This window comes from Takifugu flavidus, chromosome 2 (assembly GCF_003711565.1).
Source record: "Takifugu flavidus isolate HTHZ2018 chromosome 2, ASM371156v2, whole genome shotgun sequence".
Taxonomy (NCBI): domain Eukaryota; kingdom Metazoa; phylum Chordata; class Actinopteri; order Tetraodontiformes; family Tetraodontidae; genus Takifugu; species Takifugu flavidus.
Window position 1 is genome coordinate 14440620 of NC_079521.1, and position 12385 is coordinate 14453004.

The 12385-nt window shown below is 43.2% G+C and overlaps 2 protein-coding genes across 10 annotated transcripts in view; one reads left to right on the forward strand and one right to left on the reverse strand.

Annotated features, from left to right (window-relative positions):
* Positions 1 to 1631: 1631 nt before the first annotated feature.
* On the reverse strand, positions 1632 to 10010 carry tdrd3 (tudor domain containing 3). 2 transcript variants are annotated; one of them, XM_057025138.1, is made up of 14 exons: positions 9774 to 10010; positions 9134 to 9218; positions 8736 to 8801; positions 8305 to 8465; positions 7307 to 7448; positions 7109 to 7180; positions 5569 to 5718; positions 5288 to 5449; positions 4958 to 5135; positions 3562 to 3687; positions 2540 to 3456; positions 2195 to 2320; positions 1974 to 2101; positions 1632 to 1860 (listed from the first exon to the last, which is right to left on the reverse strand). In XM_057025138.1, the coding sequence occupies exons 1-13, from the start codon at positions 9809 to 9811 to the stop codon at positions 1985 to 1987; spliced, it is 2340 nt and encodes a 779-aa protein (XP_056881118.1). In that variant the 5' UTR covers positions 9812 to 10010; the 3' UTR covers positions 1632 to 1860; positions 1974 to 1984. The 2 variants fall into 2 exon arrangements, with proteins under 2 accessions (XP_056881118.1, XP_056881117.1); XM_057025137.1 differs by having other exon boundaries at positions 1974 to 2104.
* Positions 10011 to 10874: 864 nt separating this feature from the next.
* The window catches only part of LOC130519559 (protein diaphanous homolog 3-like), an 83785-nt gene continuing 82274 nt past the window's right edge, over positions 10875 to 12385 (forward strand). For 5 of the 8 annotated variants that reach the window (XM_057023142.1, XM_057023141.1, XM_057023130.1 and 2 more), the window contains exon 1: positions 10881 to 11439. In XM_057023142.1, the coding sequence (XP_056879122.1) occupies positions 11320 to 11439 (120 nt within the window). In that variant the 5' untranslated portion in view covers positions 10881 to 11319. Of the gene's footprint in view, positions 11440 to 12385 lie in introns of all 8 variants that reach the window. The other 3 variants (XM_057023121.1, XM_057023111.1, XM_057023104.1) reach the window with 3 other exon arrangements.

A 12385-nucleotide genomic window follows, 5' to 3' on the forward strand; every position in this document is an offset into this window, starting at 1 on the left:
GTAAGGAAATGGATGTGACCTCCCTTCGGATCTCTCTTTCACCTCCACGTCGCCAAGGAGAGAAAGCGCGCGTTGTTGAGGCCAGTGCAGGCATGATGTAATAAAAGGGTCCACTCCACGGGATCAGTGGGGTTCAGATGTCACTGGTACAATGGCAGCAGGAGGGTGAGGGGTCAGGTAGGCAAGAGGGACAATGCCAGCAGCTGTGAATGGCAATACGAGGAGAGGCAGGTGGGAGGCGAAGGCCCCGCACAAAAAAGGATGCCAATGTGGGAAAGAATCCCAACTCAGGGGGATAAAAGCATGGTGGAAAGTCTTCGGACCTGGAAACGTTGGTGCAGGGGGTCCTCTCTTGCTGCGATGGGTGTGTCGAGACCTCAACAACCTCAAGACATCCAGTTAAACTGACAAGAGGGGAAACCGTTCTGCCTGTCACACAGTGAATATATTGGTCAGGTGTTTGACATTCAACCTTCTGTTGAAAGCTCATATTTCTCCAGTATTTCAGAGGTGGACGGGGTAAATGGGGCCGAAAAACAAAGCCGGCGTGATCTGATGAAGAGTTTTGCTAGAACCACTAACCAATCTTCCCTTTCTCAAATAATCCACTGACACCAACAGCCGTACTACTACTACTACTAATACACCACGCCAAGACTGTTCATTTAAATAAAAAAAAGGAGTTGCCCTCACAGTAATTGCGATGCCATCATGTAAAAATCCCATCATCAGCCCCATCTGCACAGACATTATTGCTAAATTGGAATAGCGTCACACCAAAACACGCACGCTTCTGGGAGGATTTAGACTCGCCGTTGGATATCAAGTCAAGCGTGGTGTTACATAAATGCTCACATGTGCATTTTGTCTTTCAGTTTCCACTGAAGAAATAAAAGGTCAGCAACATCACCTTTAATATTGGTTTGCTCAGGCCCATGTTGGATTTTCTCCAACAATTTTACATTTGCCAGATCAGAAGCCGCAAACTCTGCTCCCTTAATCCACACCGCCAATGTTTGCATACACAACGAGGAGTATTGCGTGTTTTCCAAAATCTGATTGGAACCCAATCCCTTTTGGATAATCTGCCCGCGCGGTTCGTCACGGTCAGGTCCCGAGAACACTGACCAGAGCTGCACTTTCAGTTCCTACAGAGCAGAGAGGTTTCCATATTACCAGCTGTTAATTATTTATCTGCAGTCTCTTGGCGTCTCGGCTGGAAAATGGAGCAAATCCTTCCAATCAATGGCACAGAACCGAGCTATGACCTCTCTGCTTGGACCCTGGTCTGCTGACTTTTGTCTCTCAGTTGCTGGTAGGGCTGAAACTGGAGACGAGGAAGACATTTCTTGGTGCGCAAAAACCTGCTTTTGCTTGGCACAGGTTCATCAAAAGCCAGTTTTGCATCTGTGTGTCCCTTTTGTAATGTGCAAATTGATCTCTTTGCAGTGTAGCCGTCTCTGTTACAGGAAGGAGGGATCGTCTTTCTGTTTGGACCCGTTTCACCGAACGTGACAAAACAGCCTGAGGAGCTCGCTGTAATGTCTTCGCTTAACAATGGACAATGGAGACGCGAAAGTCCAAAAATAAACACACGGCAGGTCTTATAAGATGCCATCAGACTCACAACATCGCACCATGGCTGTTTATTTTCAGTCAATTTAATAAATCTTCACAGCATATACAGCAGATATGTTCTTAACAAAATTGACAGCTGCACGTGTTTGGAGTTTTACATGATGTCCAAGCCCTTTGAAAAGTTCTCTGTAGTCTAACGTGGACACATAAAAATTCAGGAAGCACTCTGGATTGTTGCAGAAAGTCGGGACGTCCGTCCCCGGGGGAAGAGGGACAAACGCACTGGCGGATGGAGAGAGAGGGAAAAAAGAAACAATTAAAAGCCTGTAAAATAAAACACCAGGAAAACAATGATGGATTTAAAAAAAACAAAACAAAAACAAAGTCCCATTCACCTGCGGACGCATCAGTCACGGGCCCTCGGCGGCTGGTAATACTGCTGCGTCGGCCGGGTGCGCCGGGGCTGTCCGTCTCCTCCGCGGCGGAATTCCAGTGGACTGTCGTAATACCCGTCCTCTTCCTCCTGCCATTATACGCAACATGCCAACCAGATAGGCTGTTTACTTTTCCCAACATGAGAAGAAAGTCATGATATCAAGTGCATTTTCTTTCTTACCAACATGTCAGCAGTAACAGGTTTAATGTTGTGTAGCAGGACTTCTTCACAGTTTCCATAATCGCTAAACACAACCACAGCGGTGGAGCCTGACGGATGCAGGGCATCTATTCTGGCGTGGTAGAACTTTAGAGACACACACAGGTAACTTTAACACAACCAAACGACTACAAACACATAAATGGCACATAAATGCTCGATCTATTTTCAGTTAAAGAACAGCCAATTTTGCAAGAACGCAAGATAAGGAAGAAATGATTATCGTAGTAGTGTAACAATACTCCAACACAGTGGTGTGTTGGTGAAATTAAAGCATCAACAGTCAGCTGTTGAACACCGACATACCTTGCTGTCCTCCCAGTACAATGCCAGACACTGGTCTCCGGGTTTCCAAGAGTGTTCTCCATAATGGCCCCTGTCTGGCCCTCTGGGACCTTTTCCTGGTCCTGGCCTTCTTTTGGAACCTGGGTTATTTGAAGGGTTTTTCCTGGGGGCTGGCTCTCTGATTGGGGCACACGGTGGTTTGATTGGCCCGGTTCTCTTGTGTTCCATATCACCATTTTGTAAATGAGCATGGACTGTCGGTGGGATTCGATTATCTTGTGGAAACCCAGCCTCCTGGAACGCGCCCCCTCCCCGAAAGCTAGCATTCGGTGCGCCGCCATCTCTGTGTCGATCGGGGTTGTCTGAATTTTGACGGTCGTATTTCCTCCTGCTGCTGTTCCGCTCTTCGGTCCTGTCTGGACGTTTATTGCCTCCTTTCCCATCAGGCTCTGTGCCTGTGCAATTGGTCATTTTAGAAGCAGGGGCACCATCTTTCACCCCCTTCCTGTGAGCTGGTCCAGTCACAGTCCCGCCATCTCCGTTTCGGGGCCGTTGATGATGCGGTCCGCTAAATTCTGTTTGCTGCTGAGGGTCTTTGGAACGTGTAAATGTGGTGGCGGATGAGGGGAAACTCTGTCCATCTAAAACCTCTCTTCTGTCATTCTGATGTCTGTCTGAGGTTCCTCGGGACCATCGCTCCTGACCTTTCCCATGCTGACCCTGAGCCGAAACTGTGGACGCTGTGCAGTTAAAGAGGGGCTCTTGGCCAGGTTTGGGAAAATCCGCATCCCTATAGAAGCGAGGGGGTCTGTCGTTCCTCTGTTGCCTGTGATCACCATGTGCAGACCTGGGCTGAGGCGTATCTTTGGGGTAATGGTCAGAGTTGGAGAAATTAGCTTTACTGTCATGAGGCCTTTGAGGTCCTTGACTCTTGGGGTCTGAAAATGCCAATCATAAAAAAGATCATTAGAAAAAGTGCATAAGTTATGGTCCTGAGAGACACGCCGAGGCAATTTAGAATAAAATCAAAAGAGTTCACCCACCCTGAATTGATAATACTCCCATCTTAGACTCTAAAAAGTCAAACAGAGTGCTCGGTCCAGAGGGTCTTCCTCCTGCACCATTCTCCTCATCTTCATTTCTGGTCCTGCCCCTCCCCTTTCCTCTGGCTGGAAAAACCCGCACATATTATATAATTATAAGCGAATATTACCTTTTTGTACAGACAGGACATTGACCCTTAAGCTCACGGCCAAAGCAACTCTGTGGATGTCCAACTCTATGTAGTAGCCCGTCCAGAACCCTGCCTTGAACCCAGTCCAACGTCTGTCCACCGATGGTCCCCTTACGACCTGACAAAGCTTTGTCAGGTTGACGAATAATGGTAGGACATCCCCAAATCCTGGTGTCTAAAGCTCTAATGGCTGCTAAATCGCGTTGTCCTAATCTAGTTTTTTGCTCCCGATCCGATACTAAATAAAACACCGTCCTTCTGATGCTGATCTGATACAATCTGCCGATACACAATTGCACAAGTGCTTACTTTAAGTAGGCCTAAATTAAAGTTATACCAAGATAGCCATGTTTCAAAGATGAATTACATTAAAATAAGCCCTCATCCAAGCTGTTCCTCGATACATTTTAATTCAAAAACCCAGGAAGTGGGATCAAATCTAACGTTAAATGTTCAAACTGGTTTCTATGCGTTAAGGTGTTTTGTTTTTTTAAAGTAAGTTTTTGATCTAGCGTCGCTTGACAAACCTCTGCTTGATGCCATCCTGCGTGTGCAACTGTCTGTTTAGAGAGAGTATTGGCCGTGTTTCCTCCCCAGTCAGATCTGATCCGATACTGTTAAATAGGCAGGTATGGAGGCCCGTTTTGGACAACAGTAGAACTAAAAAAAGGTCTGGATATCTTTGCCAGTGCAACATTTTTCAAGGTTTTCTTTTCTTGTATAAGCACTCTTGTCCACTTAACGACCACAAAGAAACCCAAAGAAGTTATTGACCATAGCTGATTCAGCATCATCCGCATACTGAGCAAAACTAGCGGTCTCTGCTCACAGATGCAATGAGTCACGTTGACTAAAAAACACTTTTACAAAGGCGCTGAAGGTAGTTCGGCGTGATAGAAGACATTTCAAGTTGCTGCAGGCACTAATACAAATTCAAAACAATAACTGCTGGTAAAGACCCTCATCGATCTGAAGCTTCAAGGTGTGCCGAGAAAAACAGCGGGCGGGAAAGTGCGAATGCAATTTGTCGTAACTGCACTAAAACAAATAAAAACACTGCAGACATTTAAATAGGCTCTGGGTGATTTTCGATGCATGTATAGGGCGTTCAGATCCCTCCCCCAGTTTTACAAACACAAAGCATTTAAGAGACCTGTTTTTCTTGGTGAAAGCAGCGATGTGTGTGGGCGTGTGTGTTTATGAACCTCTGGACTGAGGCTTGTTCAATTCAGCTACCACTGGGCCAGGTCTGCTACCACAGGACGATGTCAGCAGGCTGTTTAATGCCACTTCAAGATTGTTGTTATTATCCATCAGAGCCTGGCGGGCTGCCTCCCTGTTGAAGCCCATCTCCATGATGTCTCTCAGAGCACGTTCATCCACCTTCATGAAAAACCGCCCCCCCAGACACAATATAGATTAAAGCAAATTTAAACTTTAGTACTCATTTACAAAATAGTGACTCTTATGACCCACGTATATAATGATATATATTTTCATTTAAATAGGACAAAAGCCAAAATTGATCTTCTCACCAGTTCGCGATAGTTTCCATCTTGTCTGCTTTCAGTCCGTTCGGTTCTCTCCGTTCTGTCTTCTCGCCTCCTTTGCTGATATGAGTCACGGTTCCTGGAAGATGAAGAGGCGCCAGACAAGTTCCCACCTGCGTTTCCTCCGCCACCAAATGTACGAGGACCCTAACGTGTTCACGGATAAAGAGGTGTTGGATAAAGATGACGACGTTTCTCATGATGAGACACTCAACAACTATTTGTCTTGTCACAGCAAAAGCAAGATGGCAACTAATGACCTTTACCTCTTTTGTCTTGGCCACCTCGGCAATGGCTGCTGTGCGCTGCTTCTCAAACTCCTTATTCTCCTCGGAACTTTTGGCTACGACCTGAGATTGAAGAGTCTTTCTCTGGTCCAGGGATCTGCTGTCTACTTCATCATTCCTCCCGCACTTCTAAATTGAGAGGGGGAATATATATACATATTTTCAGCCATCCCCCTTGGTCATGTATACATCCACCAGACATCAGCGTCCACAATGACATCATCGCTTTAAATTAAATCACAAGTAAAAGGCTACGCATAGAGCTTAAAGTGGACAAGCAGAAGCGCTGATAAGTCATCAACAAAATCCGTTCCGATTGACCCTATTAGGGAAAAACCCGTTTAATAAATCTCCGGAAACATCTAAGAGCACCACTCAGGCCACAGCAGACTTCCATTTCCATAGCAATGTCAGAATTCCTTTCATTTAATTACATGCAGTAACATTAGGCTGTTTAATAATTAGCGCACGCAACCGTGCCTCCACACATCAGACGGGAACGCTCGGCAAAAAGGTCTCGATTACCAGAGAGAGCGGGAATACTAATTAAATGGATTTTGTGATCTGACGGGAGCCCATTGTTCTTCAGTGGGATGATGGAAAGGGGAAACAGTAAAGTGGGATTTTTTAAAAAATGTTCTTAAGGAAATGTCTCAAAAACACCACCTGTGCAGCTCTAGGTCCGTTTTTAGGCAGAACCAAAAAACAAATCCCTGTCCTCGGCTTAAAACATTTGTTGGAATAATGATGGTAAACGGAGTAAATTCATGCTTTGGGGGGGTAGCAGCAGAGTGTGCATCAATAACACCCATCCTGTAGTGACTGAATTTGACAATGATGGAAAAGCTCGATGCCATCTGTCATTTTGAGAGATTAGAATAATCACAGGCAGAGCAGCTGTACGCCATGTAGGTAACTGCATCAATCAGAAGAAGTGTTTCCCCTCGGAGCGGGTGTCTGTCTTCTCTGACCTTGCTCGGCAGGTCGAGCTAACCGATAGGCTACAGCGTGTCCAGAGGCTACGGCTGGGAGACCTCGGAGCGTCTGTTCACAGGGTCATGGAGCGGGACTCAAATCGGTATGACCGCGAACTGCTGAATTCAGTCAGTGATGTGAGAGCAAACATCAAACAGAAAGGAAATAATTGAAAAACGCATCTATTGAGAAGGACAGATGTGAAAAGACACCTCTGCTCCCGTCTATTAGAGGCTACGGTGAGTTGCTTTGGAAGGTTCCAGAGGATTTTTTTTTTTTTTTTTTTAAACTACACATTTTTATATTGATTTTTTTTGAAAGCCTGGTCAATCAAATTGACAAATGCAGTTTCTGGAGGGAAACATTTTTCACCTTTAGGCCTTTTATGTCCCAGAGAGAACAGTGGGGGAGCACAGTAAAGAGCCCCAGAGGAAAGTTATTCCAGTCGGCAGAGACAGATTTTGTGGTATATGACTTTACCCTTTTGTTGTGTCTGGTGTTTGGGGCTTCTATTGACAAGCACACAAAGGATTACTGTTCTCACCTGACCAAATGGCAAAAAGGGAGGTGGCCCACCCTCAGCTCCAATGTTACTCCTGCTGTGTTTGGCCAGACTCTGGAAGTTTCATGAGAAATGATCATATCAAAAATGTTGATTAAATGTAGATTTTAAATAAGCAATTATGTTGATGCTTTTATTCAGTAAAGGCAGCTACAGGTGCATTATAAACTAATCCCTCACCCTTTGAAGTTCCCATTTCTCCACCATGTGTTCAACTTCTCCTCCAAGGACGGAGATGTTTGAGTCATCGAGCAACACAAAGCCATTTTTAACCTGGACTGTACCAAGCAGCTTTATTTTGGTTCCTGGTGGGGTGTTAAGGCTGAAATGCACATGCAAGAGAAAGACAACTGTATGGATAACATATCTTATGAAATCTGAATACACTGCGTAACACATGGCAGCATTTGAGGCAGCTCCACTTTTCCAACATCACTTTCTAAATGACGCAGAGCCATGCATGGCAGGGGTGATGAGACTGAGCGGGACTATTAACAATCCCAGCTGCTCACCCACCCTCACTATAAACTGAAAGCCCCTCTATCTCATCAGGCTTGATAAGGCCTCTGGCCCTCTCATTAAGAAAGCTTAGAGGGATTTCCAGCTACTGATGCCGAACACCAAAGCAACAGTGAGAGATTTTGCTCCAAAACTCTGGGACAGACGCTGCTGCCCAAATAGTGGTTGAAGCACAAATGGAAGTCTGGCCTCTTTTCTTTCAATCACCAAATTGTAAAAAATAAATATACGGTGAGAGTTCTCTGCTATCATGTCTGTGCACACTTGTAGACACGGCTGTGATCCACACCATGTTGCCGCTGTGCATTCGTCTTCCTCATAAAGAGGGGTTTGTTCTGTTCTCTGCCCATCAGGAAGTAAAAGCCCACATTCTAGCCACTCCACCTGTACAGACTAGTCGCCATGGCAGCAGTCACCAGGGCCACTGTTGCTGGGATAGAAATGTAATTAAGCCTGGTAATTTTTAGAGAGCTGCCTGGATGTAGAAACTGTAAATAAAACAACAAAAAAACAAACCCTGAAGCATTTTGTAAGGTGAGACTGCTAACATCCCATTGTAGAGTGTCGTCATGTTGAGTTTTTTAAACAGGCATTCCATGAATACATAATAAAATATGGACACATCCATACAGTGAAAGCATAAGCAGCCTTATTTCTACCTGATCTTAGACAGGGGTTTGTACTCTAATCCAACGCAGGTGGTATGCCCATCTGTCATTTGCAGCCGGAGCATTCGTGGTGCACCCTGGGACTCCTCGTGGTCTTTAGAAGCCGAGATGTTTCTCACCTTTTGCAGCTGTAGTACACATGGACCTTCCAACTAGCGAAGTGCAAAAGAGTTAAATTTATATAACTTAATTTATAAATCTGTAGGGCTGTAGGCTGTAAAGCAGTACGCAAGACAGGTAGGTATTTAAAATCAAACTTTTTTTAATGGTCTAACTTCACAGAGCACAGTGTCTTCTCTGGGAGCGTTATTTGTTGGTGTATCAGTGCCACCTAGTGGCGACTCTGAGAACTGCATTTGACCACACAGACTTGATTAACTACCAAAGCGTTTTTAACCACGTGCTTTGTTATCAAGGCTTACCTCCTCAGTCTTCCCACTGTTGATATCCGATGGTAGGAATTTTCTTCCAATAGGTCTAAGATCACTCTACAAAAGAAAATGGCAAAATCATTGTAGACATTCATTCATTCTACATCCATTGTACGGTAGATTCATCTTGAATTACAAATCTGCAAAAACAGGACCAATGCCTTTCTACTCTAACATGAAAACATTTGTGTAATACCAACAGAATAGTCTAGCATTAATTTGTAATTTATTACTTGCTACTAATTGAAGACTGAAGCAATCACCCCTAATCTGTCTAAGAACCTTAACACATTATCTATATACTTCGCATTGAATTTCAATCATTGACTGAAAGACTCGTCACTAAAGTGCTGTACAAATCCAGACATTCAAAACAAATGTGAACTTACATCAAGAACAATACGAATGATTTCATTTGTTGTTATTTTCTCATTGGATCCTTTCAGTTCTGCTATACCTTCTTCAGTGAGGTACCTGCAAGATGACATTCAAGGAAGTTCACCATGATGTTCGGTGAGGTTTTTTCAGCAATATCACAATTTCTAAGGACAACACGCTCGTTATAGTGCTCTAACAATCTCTCATATACATATATACAATCCTAAAAGTTAAATATAGCCGTTTTTGAGAATATACTTCGATAATACAAATCAATATGGGCTATTCAGGAGATTAAAATGACAGCCCAGTGAGTTCTATGTGCTTTAGTGAAGCTTGATAGAGGATTTCTATAAAACGTGGTTCGTTTATTTTCTTTACAGAGTAAGGCGCCATATTATTGCATATCACCTGTCTTTACACAACCTGTACAAACCATTAACGTCAACACTGTAACGCACACTAGCAGACAAGGTCTGAGTCGCCATTCCGAAATTAGAAAATCGATAACAAGGTTAAATGTGATTCAGTCATAAGACTAAGAATAATAACAATAATGATATTGGTACGTGTTGTGAGTGAACACCAAACTGGCACAACGGTGAGCTAGTTAGCTGGTAGCTCACTATCGTCTGCTACAATGTTACCTACCAGCCCTCTTTTTCCAGAGAAGATGCCAAATCGGCCATTTTCGGACCAAATCTTCAAGTACCGTGACAGAACGTGAGCGCAGTCAAATAATTTTAATCTTAATCCGTAAAGCATTACATTCTCTTCGCCACAATGATAAACTAGCTAACGAAAGTGCTGAGCGTACGTAACATCCGGTGTACGGCGTCCTACGATGTTCAAAAGAGCTTTCAAAATTAAATCTGTCATGGGAATTCAGTATGGCGGTTTTAAAATTGAATTTAAACTGGAGTTTCAAACAGACGATTGACCGATAGGAAATTAAATATATCTAAAAAAACATACTCAAAACATCCTTCTCCTGTACAAAACGTAAATTATAGAAGCAATATAAAATGAAAAAAAAAATCTGACAATTCTTTTTAACTGAAGGATAATGATTTTACATAATCGTCATCTTTACATAACAGTGACGTTGCTATGAAATTGTAGTTAAAGAGACAGTGGTTTATAGTGAAATAAACACTAGTTCAAATCGAAACAGCGATGCTTTTTCTAACCCTAACCACCAGGTGGTAGTATGTATCCTCTTAAAATATTCAGGACAGAACATTGATGGTCGTTGACTTTTATTGTTATGATTACAAAACTGCGATTTAAGTCCCCCATGATTCATTTATTGATTAAAATTCTGAAAATAAAACACACTCTAAGTCTCAGCCTGGTCTTGCATTCCTGTAATTGCTATTGAACGTTATTTTCCTATAACTTGTCCTTGAATTATTTTCCTTTAAAATGTTAAATCCTTTTCATAAGACACTCACCTCTAAAGCTATATCTTATTCACTGCAAAATCTTACAATGTTTTAATTAGACGATTAGATTGCGTTATTTTTTTGTTTGTGTTGAACATTTCCTCAAATAACATTTGGTATTGCGCAATGCTCACTTGGCGTGCTCCAAAGTTAACGTTAGAGGCGGGTGGAATGGCCTTAAAATAAACTGACAGCCTCCTCAGCCAATAGGGAGCCTTTGCAATCGTAAACAGAGGGCGTTCAGCCAATAGTAGTGGAGCTTCCGCTGTAGCTCGCATCCTATTGGCTCAATTAAACACGCGGAACTGTCAAGCCCATTGCGCGGGTCTGTCAAATCTTAAAGAAACACTTCCAAGTAACGTATAACCTTCTACGTGTATTATTTACATTGTTTTCTATTCGCTCCTGGAATAAACACATCGGGGACGTGAACTGCTCCGTTACAACTTTATTGATTCTGTCAGCGGAAACTACGCGACAGTCGACAAATTGGATTAGAGCTAAGTAAATCCACCAGTGAATGGTAGTATAGCTTCCTTGCTAATCATATAAATCGCGCAAGGTGAAATTGACAGCTAATTTACACCTGTCGGCGTTCGCCAGCTTTATTTATCATGCCATTTCGAGGGCAAATGATGATGCGAACATAGACGAGTCCACGACTGTCGTTCAGTTTGTCATAAATTCCGTCGTAACATCGAGCGTCAACACCCGTCTGTGTCAGCTTGTGCAGAAAACAGCGGGTCAACAACATGGATGGCTACGGTCAGCGTTTTGATTCCATCGCCGGGCGAGATAACAAAGCCCATAAGAAGAAGTCTTCAAACCAGAGCTCATCGTATTACGAAGACGGGGAACGTAAACCAAAGTTTGTAAGTCTGGCAGAAATGTTCAATCTCACCCTCTCTATGCAACGTAGTTAATTCGGTGAGATTCTTTTGTCCACATTGACACGAATAGAAGTCATTGCAGATGAATGCATTTGGAAGATTTGTGCATTTTTCTGTGTTAAAACTGACCGTGAAAGGCGATGTTGCCGTGTTCTCAAATGACGTCACTCCTTACAAGAAAACAATATATATATATAAAAGAAAATGTACAAGCATGGTAAATGTGGTGTTAGATGCTCGTCTGCGTTGAAATACAGTGTTTTTGTGCACAGTGGTGACCTTGGCTGTTTGTTGACGTTATGATGGAAGGAAAAGTTAAAATTAGCAGAGGGTTTAGACTAATCCATGTGCTTCCTACTACTGTGCTACAGACCTACCACCATTGTGTCTGCTGTAGTCTTACCTTCAGGTTCCCTTTGTGGAGAAAGAGTTTAAAGTTGGTCACATCTCCATGCACTACATACTGCCTATGGAGTCTTCGTTTTAATTAGTGATCTCAATTTCAAACAGTCAGGTGTTTAGTAACCAGTAGCCACAAATTAATGGACCTGCTTTATGCGGAATCCTGTGCCCAACCTGCGGCTGACCTCGTTTTGGCTACATCAGCAGTAGTACAGTGAAAGATTCTTCAAAGTAATGAACTTCAGCCATGGTCTTTATGCCTAAAATGGTATAGTGTATATATCGTTTTCCAGGGTTTCCAGGTGTTGCCTTTATCCCCTTTTCTTAACAGCACTGTTATCCCACAGCTTCTCTTGTTAATTTGAACAGAATCAACGAATACCAAGTAACACATTTCCACTTAAAGATGTGCACCAAACTGTGAAGGCACAGTGTTTCCTCACACCTTTAATGTGCCTCTTTCAGATCTGCCAAGAACTTGTATAACATGCTGAAAACCATTAGAAAGTATTATTAAAAACTCCTG